This window comes from Saccopteryx bilineata, chromosome 6 (assembly GCF_036850765.1).
Source record: "Saccopteryx bilineata isolate mSacBil1 chromosome 6, mSacBil1_pri_phased_curated, whole genome shotgun sequence".
NCBI lineage: Eukaryota > Metazoa > Chordata > Mammalia > Chiroptera > Emballonuridae > Saccopteryx > Saccopteryx bilineata.
This window is the reverse complement of record NC_089495.1, coordinates 48,002,991-48,024,791: the sequence shown is the minus strand read 5'-3', so window position 1 is coordinate 48,024,791 and position 21,801 is coordinate 48,002,991. Positions and strand designations below refer to the sequence as shown.

Sequence of the window (21,801 nt, the reverse complement as noted above, 5' to 3'; positions counted from 1 at the left end):
GGTCGATGCTCTACCACTGAGCCAACCAGCCAGAGCTGGTCCCTTTTCAACTTTGAATTCTCACAAGTTCCATTGCATTTGATAATCTTTTTTCATTCCTAATTTATATTCTTCCTTCAATTTCCCTCTTAACAAATTATTTCCATTTGTTAATATTAGACAGTTAAACATGAAGGGAAGAAAGTTGAGGCAATTTAGTCATTATGACTTTTTAAGTACCAGAGAGTTATGTGTAAGCTAATGGCAGGCTAGCTCCTTTCCAAGTTTAATGACAATATAACAAGGAAAAAAACCTCCAAATATTATTAAATCTTGACAAAATATGCTCGGCTTGGGACAAGTGCCAGTACCCTTTCTTTTTTATAGCCATGTCCTTTGGGATTTAAGCAGAATTAAAGAAGATACAAAATGGTCTAAACATAGATTTTTTTTTATTCATTTTTAGAGAGGAGAGAGAGACAGAGAGGGAGAGAGAGGAGAGAGAGACAGAGAGAGAGAGAGAAGGGGGGAGGAGCTGGAAGCATCAACTCCCATATGTGCCTTGACCAGGCAAGCCCAGGGTTTTGAACCGGCGACCTCAGCATTTCCAGGTCGACGCTTTATCCACTGCGCCACCACAGGTTAGGGTAAACCTAGATTTTTATGGATGTCACCACGTCTGCCACATTACGGGCAGCTGGGCACAGATATAGTCAGGTTTACTCGAAACCAGCCCGTATTCTCTAAATAAGACATATAGTTCACTCCAAGGTTAGCTCCTTTCCCATGACCTTGATATTTACCCTGAGGTTATCATCAAAGCAACACCAGAGGAAGAGTCTACCCTTCCTGGCATCCTCACCCCAGACTCAGTGCTGTCCCCTGGAAGGTCTGTGCATCTGAGCTGTCCCACACTGCTTCCATCATTCATTGGCACTTGAGCAGGCACTGCTGTGTCCTAATTTAACCAATTTTTCTATCTTTCCAGCAAAAGGGCAAATAAAAGTCTAAGATATAAAAATCCTTAATAAAAAAAAGGGAAAGCAACTGTTCTCCCTTTCCTTAGAGCATTTCTTCAGAAAACTTTGTCCTTGTAAATTCTTCCTCTGTCCCTTTGAGATGTATATAAATTTCTTTAAAAGCTCTGAATAAGCCTCCTCTGCTTTATAACCAGAAATAGCTCCCTCTCTCCCCTTCTCCATGGGAGGGTGGGGGAATAGCTTAGCCACCTGGCCCCACCCCTTGCAAAACTACCTGTCATGGAGATATGAGTTCTATTTTTCCTTTAGATAAAGGTAATTAGCTACCACAGATGGTCGCCCCAATTACCAGGTGAATTTATGGGAAACTATTTAACAAATGGTGCTGTCGAGTCTTTTACTTGAGGACTAATTGTTTTCATCCTGAGACATGAACGTAGTGTGGGGATACGTATAAAAGGGTGAGTTGCTTTCTGTCTTTGCAATCTCTTAGCGGACTGCCTGTGATGTCCATTGCAGTAATGGTGCTGATCCAGTAATAAAACTGTTTTCTTTCATCTGCCTTGGTGGAGAGGTTTTCTGGGATAGCAGGAGATTTTACTTTTAATTATTTCCCCAACACCAGACAGATGGCAGGCTACTTAAGGACAGTGAGGTTAGGTTATTCGATTAAATTCTACAAGCAGTTGATTGAACTCCATTGATGTGTCAGACTGCCTGGTCAGCCACATAAACACAATATTGCACTCACCATGATGAAGTCACAAACTAATTAAGTAGCCTGGCAGCCTCGTAAAAAAGAGCATTTTGGTTGGAGTCCTCAGTTAGCAAGCTCTACTAGTCACGAGCTATGTAGCAACCACTAGTTCACCGTAAGTATCAATGTCCTCATTTGTAAAATATTACAGCAATAATAATAGTAGCTCAACAAATTGCAGCCACCGTATTTTCTTTCTTCTTTCTTATCATGTATTTTTTTCCCATATTTTCATTTAACCCTCCCCCAACAACACTGATACATGGAATAGCCTATATGAAAATACACAAACATAAACTTAGGTATGGGAAACTAAAATAATGTCCTTGTTATATCTATAAATGAACTTCATTTAGTCCTTTAGCTCTACATTAGCATTGATGGTTGAAAACTAAATCTTAAATCAATCCAATTTCGTCTTTTAAAACTCATTTACGTTTAAATAAATGTTCATTTTATTTCTAGATCTGGTTTAAAGTCAAGGATATGATTGTCATCAACATCCGGTCCACTGGGGCCATGTAGCCTCTCTTCTGCCACCCTGCAAGGGCATTCATGGTGCTTGTTTTGGGGACTCTGAGCTTTCTGCCTCTTGAATTAAGTCACCGTCTCTGCTCTTACAGCTCCTGCTAAGATCTCTCATTTTCGGGGACACTCTGTATTAGCTTCCCCAGGCTGCTGTGACAAATGCACAAGCCTGGTGGCCTAAAACAACATAAATGTATTCTACGACTGTTCTGGAGACAAGATACCCCAAATTGAGTTGTTAGTTGTGCGTGCTTCCTCTGAAGGCTCTAGGGGAGGATCCTTCCTTGCTTCTTCCAGTTTCTGGTGGCCCCAGGTATCCTTGGCTTGTGGCTGCATCACTCCAAATCTGTCTCTGTCTTCACATGGCCTTCTTTGCTCCCTGTCTCTTGTCCTCATTTATCTCTTATAAGGACACTTGTCCTTGGATTTAGGGTCCACCTGGATAATCCAGGATGATCTCATCTAAAGGTCCTTAATTTAACTAACAGCCACAAAGACGCTTTTTTTAAAAATAAGGTCACAATCAAAAGTTTTGGAGTTAGGACATGAACATATTTTTTTTGGAGGGGGTCCTCACTCAACCCCTTCTATCTGGCCTCTGGGTTTGGCAATTGTTCCTACAGTGGTGTTGTTTGTCATCCTGACTCTCAACTCCCAGGAAATGTTGGAAGTTCTACCATTCCAGGCAGAAAGTATGGTAGATTTGTTCTTAGGTCCTCTCTCTACCTAGACCTCTCTGTCAAGGCTTCCCTTTGTCCATGTGGGGGCCCCCAGCAAAGCTATGTACCCCTATGTTCAGACAAGAAGTGGGTACAAGACAAATCTTGAATGTCAAAGCACACCTTGATCGGTATCAGTGCTGTGGTTGACCCGGAGCGATGCATGCTGGCCTATCACCAGAACATACTTTGCCTCCCTGCCTCTTTCCAGAGCTTTCTGCTGCCTTCATGATTCCATCCCAGAAAACCTTCTTTCCTTTCAGGAAGCAGAAATGTGAAGGAAGACAGGAGTGGGGACTCAAAGGGGAGCTACACAAGTGCGATGTCTGACAGAAACTAAAGCCAAGCAGAGGATTGCACATTTAGTTCTGAGCCATCTGAGCATTTAGATTTCTGAGATCTGCTCTGGGTGAGGGTCTGATGCATCCTCTGAATGCTACTGGTTTAAGATTTTGAGGCACTGAGTCTAACCCTGTGCTACTAAGATATCAAGATACCAAAGAGACAGGGGATTTCAGAAGAACGGTAATTATGAGAACGGCTTTCTAGGTGGCATGAGCAAAGGCAGGTTTTTGGGAGCATGTGGCTAATTAGAAGCCTGGTGAGCAGCTACAAGCAGCCAGAGAGGAGGCTGGCAGAGGCAGGGGAGATAGGATAGGGAGGTTGTAATGATCTCAAAGTGATGACATTAGTTCTTTCTTTCCATTACATTTTCTTCGTTCAGATGTTATTTTCCTTTTAATGCATGTCATGTAGTTATTTTAAACTCGATCATTAACATGGTAACTGGACAGTGTGTAAAGTGAGTCTAACAAAAAAGTTATTAAATATATAACATTTTATGGATTTATTTTAAAAGTACATTTTATACCTTCTTCTTGGGGAAAAAAGAACAAAGCTGCCCTCATAGCAGAGGGACAGAGAGACAGATGTGGGATGCTAGCTGCACTTTCTCCTTGTCATGCAGATAAGAGTTTGATTTTCATGGTAGAGAGAAGGCACGACTCAAAAAGGAAAAGCTTTGGCTTTGTTAGAGAAGGCTGAAGGGGTTGGCTTTGCAAGTTGAAAGTCCTGGGCTTACAGAATTGAGACAAGCTGTTGGGCAGGGATTTGGCAACAATTTTAAGAATTATATGAGTAAATTTATAGTTGGCTTTAAACTATCATTACACCAAGTTCATTCAACAAACACCCTTGAATGTTTGGGCATCACTGCTTAATTAACACAACATGTGGTGGCAAAACCAGAAACTATTGAAAAATATACGTGGAGCTTAAGTTTCTTCCCCCAAACAATATGCACACAGGACTTTCTGCTTGATCCTTGTCACCATGTTCCTGAAGTATAGGGCACTGTCATTAGGTGATGCCTTGGTACTCAGGATGAGAGCTGACCAAAGTCTGGCTTTGACTGTCTCTTTGGAATGGAAACAGATGAGGCAGGAGAGGTGGGGTTAGTCTGAGGCTGATTGTGGGGAGGCGAGAATTACTTTGTAGTTCTTTTCTCAGACTCTAATAAGGTGGCAATAACCACTGTGATAAACAGAAGTGAAGGGAGGGGGCAGCTTGGTTTCTACCACTTTTAATTTACACCATCAGTGAGACATATTGTTTTCCTACAAACCCAGTGCTGTGTGGAATTGGATTGAGGGCATTGGCCAAAGTGGGTGTCGGCCACTTCCCAATTCAAGGTTTGAACGTCATGGGAGTGGGGGATAAATCCTTTTTCTGAAAGCAAGAACCACTCTTCAGTTCCTCTGTGTGTGTGTGTGTGTGTTTTCATTTGTTATGTTTTTATAGAAAGAAAGCTGAGGTAATGCTCATTAATAATCTGAACCCATTACTCTGATGTCGGAATCTTATTTTCACTCAGCGTTTACCTACTTACAAGTGCCACATGGACTGTGCCAAAAGCTCTCCCATAGTCACTGAATGTGATTCACAGGTTTATATTAAAATGGTATTAAGATAATAAAGAAATTTTATAGGGACTTGCCATATTGAATCAAAGAGCTTCATCATTTGTATGAAACACCTTTACACTTTGCCAATTTTAAATTTAAACCTACTCTACTTTATTTTTTACTCTTTAGATGTATATAATATTTAAATTTGTAATGTGGCACCAAATACTATATCACAGTATTTACTTATTTTTTGAAAGAGACAGAGAGTCAGAAAGAGGGACAGATAGGGACAGACAGGAAGGGAGAGAGTGGAGAAGCATCAGTTCTTCATTGCAGCTCTTTAGTTGTTCAGTGATTGCTTTCTCATATGTGGCTTGACCAGGGAGAGGGGTACAGCAGAGCGAGTGACCCCTTGCTCAAGCCAGCGACCTTGGGCTTCAAGCCAGTGACCTTTGGGCTTAAGCCAGCAACCCCATGCTCAAGCCGAATGAGCCCACGCTCAGGCTGGGGACCTCAGTATTCCTTCCTTCCTTCCTTCCTTCCTTCCTTCCTTCCTTCCTTCCTTCCTTCCTTCCTTCCTTCCTTCCTTCCTTCCTCCCTCCCTCCCTCCCTCCCTCCTTCCCTCCCTCCCTCTCTCCTCCTTCCCTTTTTTTTCTTTTTTTAAAATTTTATTTTAATTTATTGTGTTTACATAGATTCTAGTGTCCCCCTGAATAGAATCCTCCCCTTCCCAGTGTTCCCCTCAACATCCCCCTTGTCTTCCTAATTGTAACACCCTCCCCTCTTCCCTCCAGGATTTGCTTTTCTGCTTTCAACCCATCCTATCATCCCTTTTCCCTCTGTCTACTTTCCCTCTGGATCCTTTGGTCCTGCCTCTGTCTCTATTCTGCTCCTCAGTTCATATTTGTCAGATTCCTCAAATGAGTGAGGTGATATGATATCTTTCTTTCTCTGCCTGGCTTATTTCACTTAACATAATAGTTTCCAGGTCCATCCATGTTGTTGCAAAAAGTAATATTTCCTTCTTTTTCATGCCACCATAGTATTGCATTGTGTATATGTACCACTGCTTTTTAATCCACTCGTTCATTGACGAACACTTGGGCTATTTCCAAATCTCGGCTATTGTAAACAATGCTGCCATTAAACATGGGGGTGCATTTCTCCTTTTAAATCATTGATGTGGTGTTCTTGGGATATATTCCTAAAAGTGGAATGGCTGAATCAAAAAGCAGTTCAATGTTTAATTTTTTGAGGAATCTCCATATTGTTTTCCACAGTGGCTGCACCAGTCTGCATTCCCAACAGCAATGCAGGAAGGTTCCCTTTTCTCCATATCCTTGTCAGCACTTATGTGTTGGTTTGTTGATGAACGCCATTCTGAGTGGTGTGAGGTGATATTTCCTTGTGGTTTTAATTTGCATTTCTCTAATAATTAGTGATGTTGAGAATTTTTTCATCTGCCTATTGGCTATCTGTATGTCCTCCTTTGAGAAATGTCTATTCATTTCTTTTGCCCATTTTTTGATTGGATTTTTTATCTTCCTGGTGTTGAGTTTTACAAGTTCTTTATAAATTTTGGTTATTAACCCCTTATTAGATGTATTGTCAAATATGTTCTCCAATTGTGTGGTTTGCATTTTTATTTTGTTCATATTGTCTTTAGCTGTGCAAAAGCTTTTTAGTTTGATATAACCCATTTGTTTATCCTGTCTTTTATTTCACTTGCCTGTGGAGATAAATCAGCAAATATATTGCTGCAAGAGATGTCAGAGAGCATATTGCCTATGTTTTCCTCTAGGATGCTTATGGTTTCACGACTTACATTTAAGTCTTTTATCCACTTTGAGTTTATTTTTGTGAATGGTGTAAGTTGGTAGTCTAGTTTCATTTTTTCTGCAGGAAGATGTTCAATTTTCCTAACACCATTTGTTAAAGAGCCTGTCTTTACTCCATTGTATGCTCTTAACCTCATTTGTCAAATATCAGTTGTCTATAAAGGTGCGGGTTTATTTCTGGGTTCTCTGTTCAGTTCCATTGATCTATATGCCTGTTCTTATGATAGTACCAGGCTGTTTCGAGTACAATGGCCTTATAGTATAACTTGATATCAGGAAGTGTGATACCTCCCACTTTATTCTCTTTTTTCCCCCCCAAGATTGCTGAGGCTACTCGTGTTCTTTTTTGTTCCATATGAATTTTTGGAAAAGTTGTTCTATATCTTTGAAGCATGACATTGGCATTTTAATAGGAACTGCATTAAATTTATAAATTGCTTTGGGTAATATGGACATTTTAATGATGTTTATTCTTCCTATACATGAACATGGTATGTGCTTCCACTTGTTTGTACCTTCCTTGATTTCTTTTATCAATGTTTTATAATTTATAGTACAAGTCTTTAATCTCCTTGGTTAAATTTACTCCTAGGCACTTTATTTTTGTTGTTGCAATAGTGAAGGGAATTGTTTTCTTAATTTCTTTTTCAGACAGATCGTTGTTGTTGTATAAAAATGCCTCTGATTTCTGGGTATTAATTTTATATCCTGCCACCTTGCTGAATTCATTTATCTGGTCCAGTAGTTTTTTGACTGTGACTTTAGGGTTTTCCATGTACAGTATCATATCATGAAAAAATAATGATAGTTTTACTTCTTCTTTTCCAATTTGGATGCCTTTTAATTCTTCTTCTTATCTGATTACTGTGGCTAGGAGTTCCAGAACTATGTTGAATAAGAGTGGTGAAAGGGGGCATCCCTGCTTTGTTCCTGATCTTAAGGGGATTGCTTTTAATTTTTGCCCATTTAGTATGATGTTGGCTGTGGATTTGTCATTGATGGCCTTTATCATGTTGAGGTATGTTACCTATATTCTCACTTTGCCGAGAGTTTTGATCATGAATGGCTGCTGGATTTTATCAAATGCTTTTTCTGCATTTATTGATATTATCATGTGGTTTTTCTTCTTCCTTTTGTTTATGTGATGAATCACATTGATTGATTTGCAAATATTGTACCAGCTTTGTCTCCCCAGAATAAATCCCACTTGATCATGATGTATGATTTTTTTCATGTATTGCTGGATCCAGCTTGCTAATGTTTTGTTGAGAATTTTAGCAACTAAATTCATCAGGTATATTGGTCTATAGTTTTCTTTGTGTTGTCTTTGCCTGGTTTTGGAATCAGAATTATGCTCGCTTCATAAAAGGAGCTTGAAAGTTTTCCCTCCTCTTGAATTTTTGAAATAGCTTGAGAAGGATAGGAGTTAGTTCTTCTTTAAATGTTTGGTAGAATTCATCTGTGAAGCCATCTGGCCCAGGGCTTTTGTTCGTTGGGAGTTTTTTGATAACTGTTTCAATCTCATTTGTTATAATTGGTTTATTTAGGTTTTCTGATTCTTCCAGATTGATTTTTGAAAGATTATATTTTTCAAGAAATTTTTCCATTTCACTAAGGTTGTCTAATTTTTTGGCATACAGTTCTTCATAGTATTTTCTTACAATCCTTTGTATTTCTGCTGTGTTCGTTTTTACTTCTCCACTCTCATTTCTAATTTTATTTATTTGAGTCCTCTCTCTTTTTTTTCTTGGTGATTGTGGCTAAGGGTTAATCAATCTTGTTTACCTTTTCTAAGAACCAGCTCCTGTTTTCATTGATGCTCTGTATTGTTTTTTTAATCTCTATGTCATTTATTACCACTCTGATCTTTATTACTTTCTTCCTTCTACTTTGTGTGGGCTTTACTTGCTGTTCTTTTTCTAGTTCTTTTAGTTGTAGGGTTAAGTTGTTTATTTGAGCTTTTTCTAGCTTCTTAAGGAATGCCTGTAATGCTATAAACTTCCTTCTCAGGACTACTTTTTCTGTGTCCCACAGATTTTGAGTTGTTGTATGCTCATTTTCATTTGTTTCAAGGAAAATTTTTTATTTCTTCCTTGATCTCATTGTTGACCCATTCATTTTTTAATAACATGCTATTTAGTTTCCAAGTGCCTGAGTGTTTTTCAGTTTTTCTATTGTAGCTGATTTCTAGTTTCATGGCATTGTGATCAGAGAAAGTGCTCGATATGATTTCAATCTTCTTAAATTTGTTGAGACTCGTTTTATGCCCTAATATGTTGTCTATCCTAGAGAATGTACCATGCACACTTGAAAAGAATGTATATTCTGCTGCTTGAGGGTGAAAGGTTCTGCAGATATTTATTAAATCCAGTTGATCTAGTGTATCCCTTAAATTTGCTGTTTCTTTGTTAATTTACTTTTTTGAGGATCTATCTACTAATGTTAGTGGGGTAGTGAAATCCCCTACTATTATAGTATTGCTGTTGATCTTACCCTTTATATGCATCAAAGTCTGCTTTAAATATTTAGGTGCTCCTATATTAGATGCGTAGATATTTATAATGGTTATATCTTCCTGTTGAATTGCTCCCTTTATCATTATGTAGTGACCTTCTTTATCCCTTACTATAGTCCTTGTTTTAAAGTCTATTTTGTCAGATATAAGTATTGCTACCCCAGCTTTTTTTTCATTTCTGTTTGCATGAAATATTTTTTTCATCCTTTTACTTTCAGTCTATGTGTATCTTTTGTTTTGAGGTGGGTCTCTTGAAGACAGCATATGTATGGGTTCTGTTTTCTTATCCATTCAGCTATCCTGTGTCTTTTGATTGGAGCATTTAATCCATTTACATTTAATGTTGTTATTGATATGTAGTTGTTTATTGCCATTATTTTCTTTAAATCTACATTCCTTTTTTACTAGATATTTTTTTCTGCTTTGTTCTGTCTACAGGAAGCCCCTTAACATTTCTTGTAGCATTGGTTTGGTTGTGATGAATTCTTTGAGTTTTTTTATTTTTATTTTTTGTCTGGGAAGCTTTCTATTTCTCCTTCAATTTTAAATGATAGCCTTGCTGGATAAAGAAGTCTTGGTTGTAGGTTCTTGTTTTGCATTACTTTGAATATTTCTTGCCATTCCCTTCTGGCTTCAAGTGTTTCTGTTGAAAAGTCGGGTGTCATCCTTATGGGGTTCCTTTGTAGGTGATTGAGTGTTATTCTCTTGCAGCTTTTAGTATTCTTTCTTTATCTCTTAGCTTTGGTATTTTGATTATGATGTGTTCTGGTGTGGGTGTCTTTGGGTTCTTTTTCAATGGGGTTCTCTCTGATTCTTGAACCTGTGTGACTCTTTTCTGCATCAATTTAGGGAAATTTTCAGCTATAATTTCTTCAATTAGGTTCTCTATTCCTTGTTCTTTCTTTTCTCCCTGTTATGTGGATATTGTTTCTCTTCATGTTGTCACAGACCTCTCTTAGAGTTTCCTCAGACTTTTTGGTCCTCTTTTCTTTTTGCTGTTCTGCTTCCGTACTTTTGCTTATCATGTCCTTTAAGTCGCTGGTTTGATCCTCTGCTTCATCCAGCCTGCTCTTAATTCCTTCTAGTGTAGTCTTCATTTCTGATACTGTGTTTTTCATTTCTGTCTCATTCTTCTTTATGATTTCCATGTCCTTTTTGATGCTTACAATTTCTTTTTTTTTTTTTTTCCATTTTTCTGAAGCTGGAAACAGGGAGAGACAGTCAGACAGACTCCCGCATGCGCCCGACTGGGATCCACCCGGCACACCCACCAGGGGCGGTGCTCTGCCCCCCAGGGGGCGATGCTCTGCCCATCCTGGGCGTCGCCATATTGCGACCAGAGCCACTCTAGCGCCTGAGGCAGAGGTCACAGAGCCATGCCCAGCGCCCGGGCCATCTTTGCTCCAATGGAGCCTTGGCTGCGGGAGGGGAAGAGAGAGACAGAGAGGAAAGCGCGGCGGAGGGGTGGAGAAGCAAATGGGCGCTTCTCCTATGTGCCCTGGCCGGGAATCGAACCCGGGTCCTCCGCACGCTAGGCCGACGCTCTACCGCTGAGCCAACCGGCCAGGGCCTACAATTTCTTTATTGAGGTGTTCATTAAGCCCATCCATTGTAGCTTTGAGATCCTTAAGCATCCTAACAATCATTATTTTATACTTTGCATCTGGTAATTTGATTACTTCCATTTCATCCAGATCTTTTTCTAGGGATTTGTCTTGTTGATTCATATGATTTAAATTTCTCTGTATTCCCATTGTTTTTGGGTGTGTGGCTTGCAAGCTTGTTTCAGTTGTGGTCTCCTTACCTAGTAGAGCCACTTTGAAGTCTTGTTTTGTTTGTTTTCAGTTTACTTAACTCAGCAGTGGGATTGTTTACTGATGTCAGCAGGGACCTTATTTGAAACCGTATCCAGGAATACAGTGGTGTGACCTCTGAGAATCTGAAGGATCTGAAGGTCAGTTCTGCCAGCTTCACTCTGGGGTGGGTTGCATTCTCAGCTTCAGTAGGAGGAAGTGTATCTCAGACCTCCATGGAGACCTGAGTTATTGCCCCTCTGTCCCACTTCCTGCTTTTGGCTGTGTCTTTCACACTGATTGTTGCTAGAGAGCTACTTTGGAGGTGGGTCACCCGGAACTACTTTAGGCTTGTGCTGTATGGAAGGATCAGTCCCTCCCCCAGTATGGCTACTGTGCACTAAATGAGTCAGCTTCTCAGGTCATCCCAGGTATTCCTCTTCCCATCACCGTCTGTCTCGCTCTCCTCACTTTCCTCATGGAAGACAAGCCAGTCCTCTCAGCCCTCCTAACCCCTGGGGCCCCAAACAAGTGGCTGTGAGCAATATTTTCTGCTCTGTCCCTTTAAGGCACTCCTGCCACTTCTCACACACAGATCTTTGCTATTTTCCCCTATCAATGCGTTCCATCTGTCTCCTCTAATTTCTGGATTTCTAGGCTGGGTCTACGGTTCTGAGACTGAGGGCCCCCATCTCTCAGGGTCTCTCTCCTTGTATTAAGAGCCCTTCTAGACTCTCAGCCTCAGCCTCCCCTTGCTTTTGGAAGCAGGAGGGGGCCCCACAGCACCCCTGCACTCCCTACCAGGATTGGTGTGGATTTTTCTTTGCTCCTTGGTTTTTCACACCTGTTCTTTTAGTCTAAAGTTGGATTTTCATGATGATTGCTCCTAAATTAATTCGTAATTCAGTTTGGTGGTGTGAGCTGGGAGTCTGTGCTTCTGCCTACTCCGCTGCCATCTTGGAATCTCCAACCTCAGTATTTCACATCTGGGTCCTTGGCATCCCAGTCCAATGTTCTACTGTGCCACCACCTGGTCAGGCTCACAGTTTTTTTTTTAAATAATGTAATTTCTGGGGAATAAAGATTAATGATATAGCTCTTCATTTCCTCTTCAGCTTTTTTAAAGCACAGTTGCATATACTTTCAATACAGCAGTATTTCATTTGTGCAAGGCTTTGAAAAAAAATTCATATATGCATATATATATATATATATTCATGCACTGGCTACTTGCCACTTTTTTTTCAGTGAGAGGAGGAGAGACAGTGAGGCAGACACCCACAAGCAACTGACTGGGATCCACCAGGCAATCCTCATCTAGGGCCGATGCTTGAATTAATTGAGCTATTTTTAGCATCTGAGCATGACATGCTTGACCAACTGAGCTATCCTCAGCACCTGAGGCCAATGCCAGACCCAACAGCTACTGGCTGTAAGAGAGAAAGAGGGAGAGAAGGGAGAGTGAAGCATATGGTTGCTTCTCATGTGTGCCCTGACTGGGGACTGAACTCCAGATATCTATACATTAGGTCGACACTCCAACCACTGAGCCACGCATCAGGGCCTACTTGTCACTTGTAACAGGTCTCTAGCATTCTACTATATGAACACCTGACACAAGTATTTGTTCTACCTTATAATATACAACTAATGTAATACAGTCACATCCTTATTTTATGATCACTATTGAAATATGAATCACCAATGTCAATGAAAAAGTGGAGAATAATTATTAAAATTTTCCAGGTATCTAATTCTTCATTTTCCTAAGATTATAATGCCCATTCTCACAATATTTTTAGCATTGTCAATGCATTCAGCGTGAAAACTGCCACATATCAAGTCTCTGGTAGCCTGGCAAGCATCCTTCTTAGAATTTTTTCTCTTTTCTTATGTTTTAATTTTTTTTAATTTATTTTAAAGAGGAGAGAGAGAAAGAGAAGGCGGAAGAAGCTGGAAGCATCATGTCCCATTTGTGCCTTGACCAGGCAAGCTCAGGGTTTCAAACCTGAGACCTTAGTGTTCCAGGTTGACACTTTGTCTACTGTGCCATCTCAGGTCAGGTCCTCCTTAGAACTATTATGAATGACATAACAACATATTGGTGGGGTGTTGACCTTGTAGTTTAGTGGATTTCAAAGCATACTTTTCCAAGTTCAATGTGGCTTTTGGTCCAGAGACTTAATAGGTGTTCAGCTGTAATAAATCCTGATGATCTCACTTCCCTTTTTCTAACTGCTCCCCTCAGGCCTTACATGAGTCTGAAAAAGCCAGACACACTTGAACTAAGGATTTGCTAACTATTCACCATGGTTAGGCTTTATACATATAATCACCGACAAACTTGTTTTCTTGCATTTATACACAGAACATTCCAGCAAAATTCAATACACTTCAGAAGTTATATTCCTAGTATCATCATTTCCTCCAATTTTGTTAGGACATTACCATTCTGCACACCATACTTATCTAAGACTCACTTTTGGATTATCATGACTCAGACTGCTGAAAGTTATGGTTTATTTTTACAATAGGGTGGCCTCCCCATGTTAGAATGGGTTTTCCTGGTTGAGAATTACTGTCTCTGTAGTTGCATACTCTATTTTACATTCCCTTTGCTCTGCATATAGTTACACCTTTTCATTTCATTTCTTTTCTAAAGTTTATTTTTACTATTTTCTTCTCCTTTTTACATAGCTTATAGATAGCTGTTTAGCTGAAATGTCACCTTTAATCTTATTTCCTTCTCTATTATAAACTCTATTAATAATTTCTATTTTTTAAAAAACTATTTTCAAATATGCAATAGAAACACAGCAGGTATCTGGCCAACACCCCATAATCTTGTATTTTTCTTTTCCTTCTTACCATTTATAATCACACTCTCTTCAGCCATCTTGCAGGCTGGAAACAATTTTCTTTTATATAGGTGAACAAAAAGTCAAATGTAATCAGAGCAATGTAAAATGGGAAATGATCAACACAGAAGAAGCACAGTTAAATGAATTTTATAAAATCAAACTATTTAATTCACACTTTGGAGTGCCCATTTTTGACAGCAAAATATGACAATTCTCAGGATTGCTGTGTTGATTTGTGCACTTCAAAAGTAACAGAAAGACTACCCACAATAGATGCTTAATTACATTTTCTCTCTTTCAGTATTCACATCATAGAGCTTTCCTTTGGAACAATAATAAAGGGGGAAACACTGAGGAAAAATAAAGTCTTTCTATTGGTTAAATCTTCTACAGTCCTTAATCCCCAAATCATTAGCAAAAGTAAAAGAAAAGATGAATTTCACAAGCATTTTGCAAACTGCAGTCAGGATAGAAATACAGAGCACGTACCTGGAGGATGAGAGACATTTTAAAGGGACAATAGGTACTGGTTATAAATATGAATTGGCTAAACACTTAAGCTTGATTTTCATTGTGAGCTGAAAAACTGATGCCTCCAGGAGACAATGGAATAATCTGCTGTTTTTGTTTGTTTGTTTGTTTGGGTTTTTTATTCCAGAATACACTGCAGAGAAATATTTGTTTCTTTTTTTTACAGTTTAGTACATGCCTGTCCCTGGGAAGACTAAATCAGGAACTCACCGGGTTGTGTGACTCCACTAGCCAGAGTGGATAAAACACAAGAGGTTGTATACATATTTATGTGGACTTCTTTTCTTTGAGTGGGGGGAGGTTGCAATGTTTTGTAGTATTTTTCCAAAAGAAACATACAATTTAACAAAAATGTTCATTTTAGAGAAAGTTCAAACTTAAAGACAGGCTTATGGAATAAAGATTTTTTAACTTATTAAATGTTTGGTTGTTAAGAGAATGTCATCTATGTTATCATAGGTCTCTCACCTCCATGCACAGATTTACATGTTGGTCCACAAACAATGTCTGGCTACTTTACTGCCAGTATTTTAAACACTATTTCAAGTTAGGTAGAGCTGGAGTGACGGGGAAACACATTTATAACATATATGGGCACCGACCGCATGGCAAGCACCAACATGGCAAATGTGCGCTCAGGCTGAGGTATTACTTGTATTATTAGGCTTTGAACCACAGAGTTTATCTGCTTGTTTTGTTGTGCTTACTAGTCTTATTTCTGTACTAGTTGTAGGCCTGCACAGTACAGGGATCAAGTTCTTTCCCACTTTGGCTAGAACGTATTAGTACTTACATATAGTATTTAAGATTTAGTAAAACTGTGCTGAATCAAATACTTAATAGAGCCCATTACACTGATGTCAGTTTGAAGATAAACAGAAAAAGAAAAACAATTGCCGGTCGTACTTTAAATAAAATCTCCAGTGAATAGGGGAAGCGACTCCAGTCACTAGACTTTCTTGGGTAGAATAGAAGTAACTCTCTTAGTTTTAGTTTAGTTATAGAATGTTATTTTTAACTGAATTCATTAGTTCTTATTTTTAAACATCACTTACAAATTTAAATAACTGAATAGCTGATCCTGTTTGCATTAACTGCATAATCAGGGAAATGAACTCTGTATCTCAAATCTTTAAGAATTTAGCATAAATGAGACCCTGGCCGGTTGGCTCAGTGGTAGAGCATTGGCCTGGAATGTGGAAGTCCTGGATTCAATTCTAAGCTAGGGCACACAGGAGAAGCACCCATCTGCTTCTCCACCCTTCCCCCCTCCTCTTTCTCTATCTCTCTCTTCCCTTCCCTCAGCCAATGCTCCATTGGAGCAAGGTTGGCCCAGGTGCTGAGGACAGCTCCATGGCCTCTGCCTCAGGTGCTAGAATGGCTCCAGTTGCAACAAAGCAACGCACCAGATGGGCTGAGCATCATTCCCTGGTGGGCATGCCTGGTGGATCCCAGTTGGGCACATGCAGGGGTCTGTCTCTCTGCCTCCTTGCTTCTCACTTCAGAAAAATAGGAAAAAAATTTAAAAAATAATTTAACATACATGTATTTGAGAAAAGTCAATTTAAGTTTTATTTAAACAGTCTATTTTACCTAACTTATACTACATATAAAGAGTAAGTAGAGATGCATTAAAGATCTAAAAGTAAAAGGAAAAAATTTCAAACAATTAGAAGATATAGGAGAATATTTTTATTACCTCCCGGGGTCAGGGGGGGATCTTAAGTGTGAGTGCAAAATAAATATTGACCATAAGTAAAAAAATCTGATAGTTTGACCATATTAAAATATAATGTAAAAAAATGTTACAAATTAGAATAACAAAATATTGCTTAAGAAAGGACATTTATATACTTGTCAAGGGATTAATATCCAGAATACATGTACTACTTCCACTAATGAAGTTTTTAAAATTTAATTTTACTTTTTCTAAGTGAAAGGAGGGGAGATAGACAGAATCCAGCATTCTCCCCAACCGGTATCCACCTGGCAATCCCCAACTGGGGCTGATACTGAGTCAATCAAATCTGGGATGTCCACACACCAGGCCAATGCTCTATCCACAAAGGCAACTGGCCAGGGCCAGCCAACAACAAATAAATTTTAAAAAGACAAAGTAGGTTTTAGAAAAATCGGTAAAGCATATGATTAGAAAGAGTCACAAAGAAGATGGCCAATCGCTATATGAAGTGCTCCCTTATTAATAATTATGGAATTCAAATATGCACATGTCTTAGTTTTGAAAGCCATTCCCTATATAGCAAATGCACCTCTAATATAACAACTACTTTCTCAAGCACTTGTTTGATGCATATTTAGAACTGGAAGGGACCTTAGAGTTCATATGTAATTTGCTTTATTTTAGTGACTCGGGCAGAGGTTTGATTTGATGCAGACATTTTTGGTGATAATAGTTAAGTGTCATAATTTAGGAAACCAGCAGTAAGTAATTGCAAGACAATAAACTTTGAGACCAGGCAGAACTGGGAACATCTGGCTCTCACGTTATATTCTATGTGACATTAGGGAAATGACTTAACTCCCCTGAGCCTCAGCTTCATCATCGATAAAGTGGGAATATTATCTAACTAGGTTGTTTCAAATATTTGGAATAAGATTTTGAAACATTTTACCAAACAATAAGTAGTAGCAGTTGTTTTTATTTCATGTGTTCCTATAAAGGGTAACATTTTGGGTCCTTAATTTGGAACTTTTAACATAAGAGTAGAGTTTAAGTTTGCTTCTTAAATATGTACCAGTTTATTCCAATTTATTATATAGAGATGTACATTTCACATTAGAAAGACCTAATAATTATATTCTTTAGTATGTCATAAACCATATTTCATACTTTTTGTTTTTAATAAAAATATATACATTGAAGATCATACTCCATGTAACAAAAGTCAATTTTTTCTTGGATCAGGTATTCAGTTTTTACTGTGCCTCTAAAATATTTGTAGCTATGTGTTTTATTTTTTCCTCATCTGCTTCTTTCTGTCTCACATAACACTAAAACACTGAACTGATTTCTAATTAACTGACTGCACCCTGAGGTCTCCAGCTTCTATCTTCAGTTTAATTACAGCTGTGAAGAAGACAAAGTGAAATTGAAGACAGTGCCTCTACAAAATTAAGACTAACAATAATAATGTTATTATGGTTTGATCCTAAGACCACCTAGGGTATGAAAGATTAGAGATGTTTAAAGCAGTATGCAAATGTGAGATTTCAACTGTGTTTTGTCTTGTTTTCCCTCATACAAACATTTGTACCGATGAAGACAACTTACTTAAATCTAAAATCTAATTCCTCAAGGAGTTTGTTGATTCCCAGAAGTTCTGAATGGAAGAGACCTCATCCAATCAAACCACCCTACCTTCATTCTCTGGCTCACATTCTGAAATTGAAAGTAGTTCAAAAATCTTTCTGTTGATGCTCATCCCATTATTCTAAGATATAATTGAAAAAAAAAGTGCTAAACTCACCAGAGTGGCAAAAAGATGATAAAGAATGAAATAGATGGCAACCACAGGCGCCCACATGTGTCCCACAGCATTTAGAGTTTGGTCCATTACGTCTACCCATCCTTCCTGGGTAAGGATCTGGAACATGGACATAAATGCCTACAGAGAAAAAGAATGGAGGTATTAAACAGCAGCTCTAGGCTTGCATGCAATTTAAAATTTGTATATGGTGTTTAAGGACTTTGATCTCAATATTACTGATTTTTATCTTATTGCTCAGTAAAAGAGCAGCCTTAATTCAACAGATGGAAATGGGCTGAGAACTAAAGGTTTTAAAACTATTCAGTGTGGATAAACTAAAATGATGGTCCTAAATTAAAATCAACTTTGTCCTAATTTAGAACAAGAGTGGTGATAAATATTGTTGAGAAAAATCAGAAAAAAAAATCAAGACCTTAATTTATTTGCCTTTATTTTTTCCTCTCTACGTAGGCTAACAAGTTAACATTTTCAACAAGTTACTGAATGCTATCGTTTTGCTGCTAAGCACAGTTGTTTTTATAATAAATTACATTTCCTTATCTAAAGGCCCACAAAATAACCTTATTTTACTTTTATAGTACCCATCTATCAAATTATTTGCTATATTAAAAACATGATAATCTTTAAAAAAATGTTTCTAATACTGCCATGCTGAGCAACTCAATAAAGACAAATACATTTTCTATAATTTTAAAAAAATTTTCAAAGCCCAGAGTCAAGACCATGGATGAAGCCAAGACTAAAACACATAAACATTCCAACAAAAAACAGCCATGCTAAAGGACTCATACTCTCTCTACAAAGACCTATGGTTAGTTGTATTCTATGTGTTTTTCTTATTAATTATATGATTACATATACATCTCTAACTCGTGTTCTGTACATGTTAGTGGTTAATAAATACTTCTTGATAAGAATTTATGATTTCTGGGAAAGCTGACAATTGGAATCTGTGACTCTTTAAAAATATTTATATCTTTATGAGCCACAGTATAATGAAGACTTAGTTGAATTCTCAAGTACTGAGACTCCCGGAACGAAAGTCTAGCATCACACAAAGATAAATTGATCCCAAGATAAAAGCTCTCTTTACCAATTAAGATCTTAGAGCCAAAAAGGACCTTAAAGATAATCTGACTCTTTATTTTTGAAGATAAGGAAAATGTGGCTTAAGGATGATAGGTGATTTAGTCTAAAGTCACTCTATTAATTTGCGGCACTAAAAGAAGTATCACTTAGGTCAGGGGTCCCCAAACTTTTTACACAGGGGGCCAGTTCACTGTCCCTCAGACCATTGGAGGGTCGGACTATAAAAAAAACTATGAACAAATCCCTATGCACACTGCACATATCTTATTTTAAAGTAAAAAAAGCAAAACAGGAACAAATACAATATTTAAAATAAAGAACAAGTAAATTTAAATCAACAAACTGACCAGTATTTCAATGGGAACTATGCTCCTCTCACTGACCACCAATGAAAGAGGTGCCCCTTCCGGAAGTGCAGCGGGGGCCGGATAAATGGCCTCAGGGGGCCGCATGCGGCCTGCGGGCCGTAGTTTGGGGACCCCTGACTTAGGTGTTCTGACTCCAAAGCAAGGACTTTTCTAAGTACTGCTTCTTGTATTCAGTGAAGTCTTGAATCTACTACTTTTCTAGCCTATTTGCACAGTAAGATCTCTCAGCACTGTTTCCTTTACTAGAGATAATTAACTTTTTTAGAAATAAGACATTTAATGCTCAACATATAATAGACATATATGAACAAAGGAGAAACTAATTGTTACATGAATCCTGAAGTAGGAGATATGTTTTTTTCACTCACCTTTTGTTGATGTGTAAAACACTTAACTTTTCCTTGAGTTAATTTTTTTACCATCTCATTACTCTACAAAACTTTTTTGCACATAATAGGATGAAATATGTTGCTATTGATATTTAAACTCAGGTTCACCAAAAACAAAATAGTTTTTTCCTTGTGGTGTCTAAGAGACTGGTAGTTTTAACTCATCCTAAAAGTGCTTCAGAGACTTTTCAACACATCATTTAACCTCATAATTGTGCCAGGACTTATTATTGAGGACAATTATATTTTTCCCTGTATTTTTTTTCTGTTGAATATTTATTTCCTCCAAAAGCAAGAAATACATGTTCCAAAGATGATGCACATAAAAACATCAGATTGTGGCCCTGGCCGGTTTGCTCAGCAGTAGAGTGTCGGCTTTGCGTGTGGAAGTCCTAGATGTGATTCCTAGTTAAGGCACACAGGAGAAGCGGGCATCTGGTTCTCCACCCTTCCCTCTCCCTTTCTCTCATTTTCTTTCTCCACCCCCCTCCCACAGCCATGGCTCATTAGAACAAGTTAGCCCTTGACAGTGAGGATGGCACCATGACCTTGCTCTAGGTGCTAAAATAGCTAGGTTACCAAGCAATGGCCCCAGATGGGCAGAGCATTGTCCAGTAGGGAGTTTGCCAGGTGCATCCTGGTCAGGGTGCATTTGGGAGGTGGGAGGCTGTCTCTCTGCTTCTCCACCTCTCACTTAATTAAAATCAGTCAATCAATCAATCAGATTGGTATGTTTTCTTCAATGGAGATGTCACCAGTGTGATAGTGTGTGTTCATCCTAAAGACTCAATAGCAATAGGGAAAGAGTCAAAACACTTACCAGGACAAAAGGAAATTTACTGTATATATAATTCTTTCTCCAAAAGTCACAGAAAAGTTTAGGATGAAGCCCAATAGATTTATTTTTGGCACCCAGACCAAAAATCCAGGGGTACCTTTCAGCTGCTGTGGGTACAAGCCAATTTAATTTGTTTTTATCTGCTGCATTAGTTTTCATGAGCATTCAACTATTAAGCATTCAGTAAGTGCTTGGTGGGAACATAGAGCTCTGGGAATGTAACCTGTTGCTGTGAGATAAGCAATGGTGGCAAGAACACTCGGGTTATCTTCTACTCTTTCCAAAGTCTCAGAAGAAAAAACATCTAATTTCTGCACAGCTCAGCCACCTGAAAGTTCATATTGTGAGATGCTGTGAATTATATTTGAGATCAAGTGCTTTTCGTACAATGCAATTCGTGTTGCTTACATGAATAAACCAATGAAATGGAGTGCCATGAAATACTTTTATTGTAGGGTGAAAATTAATTGTGTTCTGTAGGAAGGGTACCTTGTCAGTTTTGCTCAGATTTTATTCAGAAATTTAAATCCAAATGATAGTTTGAGATTGTGAATCAAGTATACCTACTGACTTATATTATCGGCAAGATCTGTGATCCTCGAAGAACCTGCTTAGTTTATTTATTTAAACAGGGTTATTAGTGGTTACTGAAGGTTTGCTGTGTGGGGATTGAGAAGAAGAAGACATGGTTTGTTCTCTTATATGTGGAATCTAATGAACAAAACAACTTTTATTAATTCGATATATAATATATTGAATATTCTTATGCTTTCATCTCTATTTCAAAACTTTCTATTCTTTTCCATCAATCTATTTCACCTCCAAATTGCCTAAAAGTATACATTTTAATAACTGGCTAGGTTTCTAGCTCCTCCTCATAACTCTATTCTCAGAATTCTTTTATTTATTTTTATGTTAAATTTTACAAAATATCTTCTTGCTTTATTCATTGAGATCACACTAATTCAAGAAAAATTCATGTTGTTCTCAGTTTATCCTCCAATCTTAAAGAAAGGCTTATCTTTCCATTTATTGTCTTTACTCATACATCTGAACAAAGATTTCTTCTTATATAGTTTCTCAATTTGTTTAGCTTTTTTCAATATTTTAATTATGGTGATAACACATTATTAAAATATTACAGTCAAGAAACCTGATTATAGGTTTCTTAATGAATAATAAACAATGAATAACAAATAA

At 38.1% G+C, this 21,801-nt stretch overlaps 1 protein-coding gene across 3 annotated transcripts in view; it reads right to left on the bottom strand.

The window, feature by feature from the left end:
- The window catches only part of NALCN (sodium leak channel, non-selective), a 361,051-nt gene that overhangs the window by 135,246 nt on the left and 204,004 nt on the right, over positions 1-21,801 (bottom strand). For all 3 annotated transcript variants that reach the window (XM_066235655.1, XM_066235656.1, XM_066235654.1), the window contains exon 14: positions 17,897-18,034. In XM_066235655.1, coding sequence (XP_066091752.1) covers positions 17,897-18,034 — 138 coding nt within the window. The remainder of the gene's footprint in view (positions 1-17,896; positions 18,035-21,801) is intronic.